Below are 7,610 nucleotides of genomic sequence, written 5' to 3' on the forward strand. Positions count from 1 at the left end.
GTGCTTTGTATGTCCTAAAATTCCAGCTCATTATTCCACATTTTATGAATTGACGATGTTTGACTCATCGCATCACAAAAGCAACTTTTGACACAAATTTTTAATATAATATTTTTTCAAACTTTGATGAATTTTTAAAGTTAAACTAACTTGCAGTGGGTGCGTAAAATTTTAGTATGCTGTTCAGAATCGTGATATCTATCAACATAAAAAGTTTCATCAAAAAAAATTTTTTAACAGTTATTTACAAAGAACCGGCTCGGCCGATCTCTGTCCAAAACTAAGTAGGACAATTCAGGATTGTGAGCTAAAACGTGGACGAGAAGAGAAGTATTACAATTTTATGCAAATTACAAAAAAACTGCTTATCGAGATACATGCATTTTAGAGAAAATGTTGATTAAAGGTCTAATTTTGACAATCGCCAAAAAACGCGATTTTTTCTTTTAAACTCTGACGAATCTTTGCCAAAAACTAATCAGGTCGATTCCCAACTAATATATCTTACCAACGGTTTTTGAATTTTCAAAATCGATTGCGAGCTAAAACGTGGACGAAAAAATTTTCACTTTTCTGCGATATACAAAGAAACGGCTCAGCCGATCGTAGCACAAAACGCTAGTCCTTGTCGAGATACATCAAATGAATTTTAGCTGGAAGTACTAAAACATAGTCAGATGGTTTTGTTTGATTATTGGTTGTTATGTTTTTCGTTTAGTTTTCACAATATATAATTGCTCAAAGTTAAATTGGACCCGCCTTACCTTATATATGTGTTTTTTTTTTAAATAATCTGGGTCTTTGATGTGAGTCAAAATTTGACCTTTCCTCGACGTTTTCTTGTCTGAACCGATGTTAAAATTTAAAAACTATAAAATGTAACTGGATAAGCGCTTGCGTTAATTAGTTTTTTGAGACAATTGGTCGATCCGTTTTTTACTATTGGCAGAAAAGTGCAAAAAATATCGTTCATGTTTTTGTCAAAAATTCTTAACCGTTTTTGCTTAAACTATTCGATTGATATCATTTGGAAATAAATGATTTCTGGCGAAGATCGGTCAAGTCGTTTCTTTTTCATAATAGATTGTCATTTTTTTGCGATTTTAGTGAAACTTTGCATGACGATAGAGTTTCTGCTCTAAATGAACGTACTAAACTATATTGAGGCCTGCGATAAGTATAGTTTAGGCGCTTAAGCGCTTTTAATAAATTCTCCGTGTGTATGTATTCGGCTTCGTATTTCGTATGTGTTCGTTTTCTAAATGTGTAATATTCATACCATTTTTCAAAAATAACTACTATATTTGAAAAAATAATAATTTGCAATAGTTCCTCACTTCAAAATGATTTACAGCGATTAGGTATACTTCTCTAAATCAGTCATTATTAACTTCCCGTAGAGTAGTTATAGTAATGGGCCGAAAATCTAAAATGAAATTTGTTGCATTTCTCGACGTTTTGAAGGTTTTTTTTTGAACACTTTGGCATACTTCAGAAAAAATGGCTGTGTGTGTTTGTATGTCCGCATTTATTCGTCCACGTTTTGGGCGCACGGATCAACCGATTTGAATGGTTCAAAAAACATTCGATTCTTATTGATAGGGAGATGTGCTGATTAGTTTTTGGCAAAGACAGGTCCAGCAGTTACAGAGATACGGAGAAAAGAGTGCAGAAAATACAAATCGAGTTTTGAGAGAACGGAGTATCCGATTGAATGATCTAAAAACATTGAGATTGTAATGATTGTGAGATGAGGGGATTAGTTTTTGGCAAAGGCAGGTTCAGCAATTTCGAGGATACTGAGCTAAATGTGCAAAAAAATGGCAGTTTTAAGAGATCTGAGCTACCGATTCGAATGATTCAAAGAACTTTCTGCTGTCTTAACAAAATAATTGATTTTGAAAAAAAAAATTCCATTTTTTTTTTTTTTAGTTTTTTGTATATCGAAAATGAGCTAAATGTGCAAAAAATGGCAGTTTTTAAGAGAACTGAGCTACCGATTTGAATGATTCAAAGAACTTTCTGCTTGTTGTGACAAAATATTGCTTTTGAAAAAAAATGTTGTTCCAATTTTTGTTTAAATTTTTTTTTATATCGAAAATAATTCAGATTTTAATTTTAATACTGACTAAAAAGTTTAAAATTTATATACTTTAAATAAATAGTTTTAACTTTGCAATTCAGTTTATATAATTCTTATAAATATTAGACATTGTTACAATATTTATAACAATCTATTTGAAAACTTTTAAAATTCCTCGAACATTTCGTTACGGTACGGGAAGTTCCAGCAATTTGCCTTAAGGCACGATGCCATACACCACTAGTTTAGATATTGATTAAGTTAGTTAATGATTCAATAAGAATTTGCAGTAATGAATTGTAAGAATAGCATCTGGCCTTCTGATGTATATCAAAAGCCAACAAATAAAAAAAAAAGTCGTCTATTTACAGATGTAAGGATTACTGAAAGTTCATGCAAAAGGGCCACTAACAATCAGTTTAATCTTTTTATTTTTGAATGAATTTTTTTTCCTAAACTGTAATAAAACTATTATTCGCAATACGATTAGAAAATTCTTAAATTTTAGGGTTTTTGACTCCGCCATTCGTCTACAATCAGTTAAGTATTCAAGTTATAAAATGTGTTTGGTAACAAAATATATAAATAAAATCATTATGAAGTAATTTTGTTGTTGAATTAGTATTTTATCTAAGTCTTAAAACAGGCTCAGGGAAGGGTCATGACCCCCGTGACCCCCCCTGGATCCGCCACTATCAGCACGATTCCCAACCAATGTCTTTCGAACAGTTTTTGAATTTTCAAAATTGATTCAAAATTGCGGGCTAAAACGTGGACGAAAACTTTTTCACTTTTCCGCTATTTATAAAGAAACAGCTCGACCGATCGTCGCACAAAACTGATAAACGCTAGTCCTCATAGAGATACATTAAATGGCTTTTAAATTTTTTAAATCAGTCCAGCCATTTTTGAGAAAACGTCGATTTACGGCAAAAAATCGCTGTTCACATACACATGCTTTATCCAAATTTGGTATCATTCGATTCAGAATGGCTTGAAACGTTGAGAAAACATAAAATTAGCGAATCTGATTTTTTTATGAAAACAAACTTCTCCTTTGGGAAGTTAATTAAAGTCAACTTCAGATATGATCGGAAAGGTCATTGTAATTAGCATTTAGGAGTTGAACCTTTATTAGAGAAGTAAAGTAATTGCTGATTAATAAATTCTATAATATTCGTTCACACAGTGGACAGTTGATATAACAATCTTGAACTATTTCATTAACACTATCAATAAATAAACTCAATTTATTCTTCATTATTTATAAAAATATGCAACTTTCTAATACTTTTAATAGCCATCATGATCGAAGAACATGTAGACTTTATCCAAACTTCCAAAAGTGTGTGAGATATAATTCTGAAAAAGATATCTTCGGCATGATAGAATAAAGCTGTGCTACTTTAATGTTTTTCAATATCTATGCAGAGAATTATTATTAAACAACGGCTAAAGAAATATTGTTTTCACAATTTCACTCATCATGTATTTGTATTTGAAACACTTCATGAATTTAAATTAATATACATTTATTGACAGCTTGATTTTTAACTTCCCATAGGGTAAGTTATTGTAATAGGCCGAAAATCGGAATTGAAAATTTTTACATTTCTCGACGTTTTGAAGGTTTCTGAACGTTTTGGCATACCTCAGAAAAAATGGATGTGTGTGTGTGTGTGTATGCATGTATGGATACAAATTTTCAGTCACGTTCCGGGCGAAACGGATCAACCGATTTGAATGGTTCAAAAAGCATTCGATTCCTATCGATAGGGAAAAGAGCTGATTAGTTTTTGGCAAAGGCAGGTCCAGCCGTTTCGAGGATACAGAGCAAAGAGTGCAGAAAATAGAAATCGACTTTTGAGAGAACGGAGTATCCGATTTGAATGATCTAAAAAACATTCAATTAGTAATGATTGGGAGAAGTGTTTATTAGTTTTTGGCAAAAGCAGGCCCAGCCATTTCGAAGATACGGAGCTAAATATGTAAAAAATGGCAGTTTTTGAGAGAACTAAGCGTCCGATTTAAATGATTCAAAGAACTTTCTGCTTGTCTTAACAAAATAATTGATTTTGTAAAAAAAAAAATTTTTTTTTTTTTTTTTAGTTTTTGTATATCGAAAATAATTCAGATTTTATTTTTAATTCTGACTATAGTTCTAATATACTTTAAACAAATAATTTCAACTTTGCAATTCAGTTTATATAATTCTTATAAATATTAGACAATGTTACAATATTTTTAATAATCTATTTGAAAACATTCAGTATTCCTTGAACATTTCGTTACGGTACGGGAAGTTCCAGTAATTTGCCTTAAGGCACGATGCCACCCACCCCATAGATAAGTAAACATAACCACCCAACTAGTTGTTTTTTGGTCTGACGTTAACAAAAACGAAGCGTATGGTTTTCCAAATCGTGAACGGGCAACGTATAACTGCCCATGTGAAAAACAATGATTTTATAAATAATCTATTTGAAATTTATCTCGCAAACACTAAGCGATTGGCCTTGCAACTTGTTATTGCGAACACAAGGCGAACTGGAAATTGCAATCGTTTGAAGTCAAACCAAATCGCCAGCAATTTTTGATTGAATGGTGAAATTCAGTGCGAGTACATCATTATACTTTGCGGCAAGAATTGTTCGTTGACTTAACCAAGCATAATTCTGATAATTCTCACTAAAGTCATTACTCGAATTTTTAATTACGGTGCGTGAAGTCCCAGCAATTTGCATTAAGGCACGATGCCATGCACCACTAATTTTCTTAGCTATAAACCTTGCGGAGAGACCTTTCCAACGAATGCAAAATTGTCGAAATCGGTTCGTGCGTTCTGGAGTTATTTCCTCAGGAAGGAAAACTCGACTTATTTTTATATATGTAGAAGACAACGAATAATACAAATTTCTTCAATAAACTTATTACGTTTATTTATTTATTTATTTATTCATAAGCAAGCCGTAATCAATTAATAATAATACATATTATTTCAGGCTCTTGTCAAGAAAATCATTCGTTTCGTACACGGCACAAATGTTCATTTGTTTTATTATTTTCACTGTACAATCAAAACAATCATACTCACGCGACACGACGACCAATCACAATCGACCCATATAGAAATGATATCATCGAGAGCGAATGACGAATCATTGGCACTCAACTCGGCCGTAACGCTTTTTTCGTTGCATTTGTACGGATTTACACCCTAGTCGCGCCTGAAGAAATTTTACTTAAAAAACAACACACACACAAAATAATTTTTTTCTAAGTTATGCCAAAATGTTCAGAAACTTTCAAAACGTTTCTTCTGGCCAAGATATGCAAAAATTTTCAATTTAAATTTTTGGGCGATTACAATAACTAACCCCACAGGATGTTAAAAAATAAACTTTTTGAGAAGATTCTACTAACAATTATGGCTCAATTGCAAGCTTTGTTAAGCCTGGAATGAATATAGAACATAACACAATATAAAATATTCACACTAATCATTGATAACACTGTTTATTTATTTGATATTATATGTATATGAATTAATTCATACATTTAATCATAAATTTTTATAAGCAGCCATATGTAATCTTTTAACTAATTTTTTAAATACTAATTACTCATTGGTATGAGCAACCATGTGCTTTTTTAAGGTATTTGATTGTTTGAATACCTTATTGCGCATTTTGCTTTTGAAGGGGCGGTCTTCAGTGTGAATGTCTTATCACAAACTTGGCAAATGTGGGGTTGTTCACCAGTGTAGATGAGCATATGTCTATTCAAGCTACTTGATGCTGTAAATGTCTTTCCACATATTTTACATTTATTAGGACGTGCCCCATTGTGAATTAGCATATGTTTGTTCAAGTTACTCGATTGTGTTAATTTCTTGTCACAAATTTGGCAAATATGAGGACGTTCACCTGGCCCCTTTGCAGTATGAGTGCGAAGATTTCGTTTTCGATTACTTGATTCATTCAAATGTAAAATTTGTTCCCTTGCAAAGGCACAAATGTGTTGATCTAAATGATATTTTTCAGTAAATGCTTTACCGCACTTTGTACATGTGAAATGTTTTTCACATGTATAAGATTTTATATGTATTTCTAATGCACTTGCATCTGAAAAAGATTCTGAACAATATGTATCCTTATGACAATAATTTAAGATATGCTGTTCTGAATGAGGCAACTTTCTAAATGTTCTATGACACTTATCACATTTATAAGAAGGAGTTTGAATTAATTCCTGTTTGACATCTTCTTCTATTTTTACAATAGAGTTCATAAATCTCGTTAGACATGTTTTGTCATCCTCTGAATACGATTCAGGGTCTTCCTCAACTTCCGGTTTAATGTCTTCGATTGGATATTCTTGTGGTTCAGTTTTAATTATCGGATCACCAGCAGCTTCTGACATTTTGAGATATTTGTGCACTGAGAATGTTCTATAAGCATAACAAAAAAAGGGTTAGTTTAAATGAACTATTGTTAAATATGATAATTCATTTCACTGTCGAATTTATGTTAAAAGTTTATGGGAATAATAATACAACCGTTTAGGCAGAAGGATAAAAACAGATTGACAAATTATATGTTCTTTAACTAAACACATGCATTACAAACATTATTAAGAATCACGGGTTTTACAGAAAACAAAAGACAAACAGAGATAGGTACGGGAAATGGCAGAGGGGGAAGGGGCGCAGGGAGCGAAGGGGAGGGGAACGCGCGGGGGAAAAAGACGAAGGCAGAGAGGGAGAGGGAGAGGGAGAGGGAGAGGGAGAAGGAGAGGGAGAGGGAGAGGGAGAGGGAGAGGGAGAGGGAGAGGGAGGGAGGGAGAGGGGAGAGGGAGAGGGAGAGGGAGGGGAGAGGGAGAGGGAGAGGGAGAGGGAGAGGGAGAGGGAGAGGAGAGGGAGAGGGAAGGGAGAGGGAGAGGGAGAGGGAGAGGGAGAGGGAGAGGGAGAGGAGGGAGGGGAGAGGGAGAGGGAGAGGGAGAGGGAAGGGAGAGGGAGAGGGAGAGGGAGAGGGAGAGGGAGAGGGAGAGGGAGAGGGAGAGGGAGAGGGAGAGGGAGAGGGAGAGGGAGAGGGAGAGGGAGAGGGAGAGGGAGAGGGAGAGGAGAGGGAGAGGAGAGGGAGAGGGAGAGGGGAGAGGGAGAGGGAGAGGGAGAGGAGAGGGAGAGGAGAGGGAGAGGGAGAGGGAGAGGGAGAGGGAGAGGAGAGAGGGAGAGGGAGAGGGAGAGGAGAGGGAGAGGGAGAGGGAGAGGGAGAGGGAGAGGGGAGAGGGAGAGGGAGAGGGAGAGGGAGAGGAGAGGGAGAGGGGAGAGGGAGAGGGGAGGGAGAGGGAGAGGGAGAGGGAGAGGGAGAGGGAGGGAGAGGGAGAGGAGAGGGAGAGGGAGAGGGAGAGGGAGAGGGAAGGGAGAGGGAGAGGAGAGGGAGAGGGAGAGGGAGAGGGAGAGGGAGAGGGAGAGGGAGAGGGAGAGGGAGAGGGAGAGGGAGAGGGAGAGGGAGAGGGAGAGGGAGAG

The 7,610-nt window shown here is 35.7% G+C and overlaps 1 protein-coding gene across 1 annotated transcript; it reads right to left on the reverse strand.

Moving 5' to 3' along the window:
- Positions 1-5,515: 5,515 nt before the first annotated feature.
- LOC113391143 (gastrula zinc finger protein XlCGF7.1-like) lies at positions 5,516-6,505 on the reverse strand. The gene is made up of 2 exons (XM_026627105.1): positions 5,760-6,505; positions 5,516-5,537 (listed from the first exon to the last, which is right to left on the reverse strand). Exons 1-2 carry the CDS (start codon positions 6,503-6,505, stop codon positions 5,516-5,518), a joined length of 768 nt encoding a protein of 255 aa, XP_026482890.1.
- Between the last annotated feature and the right edge of the window lie 1,105 nt (positions 6,506-7,610).

Source organism: Ctenocephalides felis, unplaced genomic scaffold (assembly GCF_003426905.1).
Source record: "Ctenocephalides felis isolate EL2017-DRISC unplaced genomic scaffold, ASM342690v1 CF-g0.4_SCAFFOLD_00845, whole genome shotgun sequence".
NCBI lineage: Eukaryota > Metazoa > Arthropoda > Insecta > Siphonaptera > Pulicidae > Ctenocephalides > Ctenocephalides felis.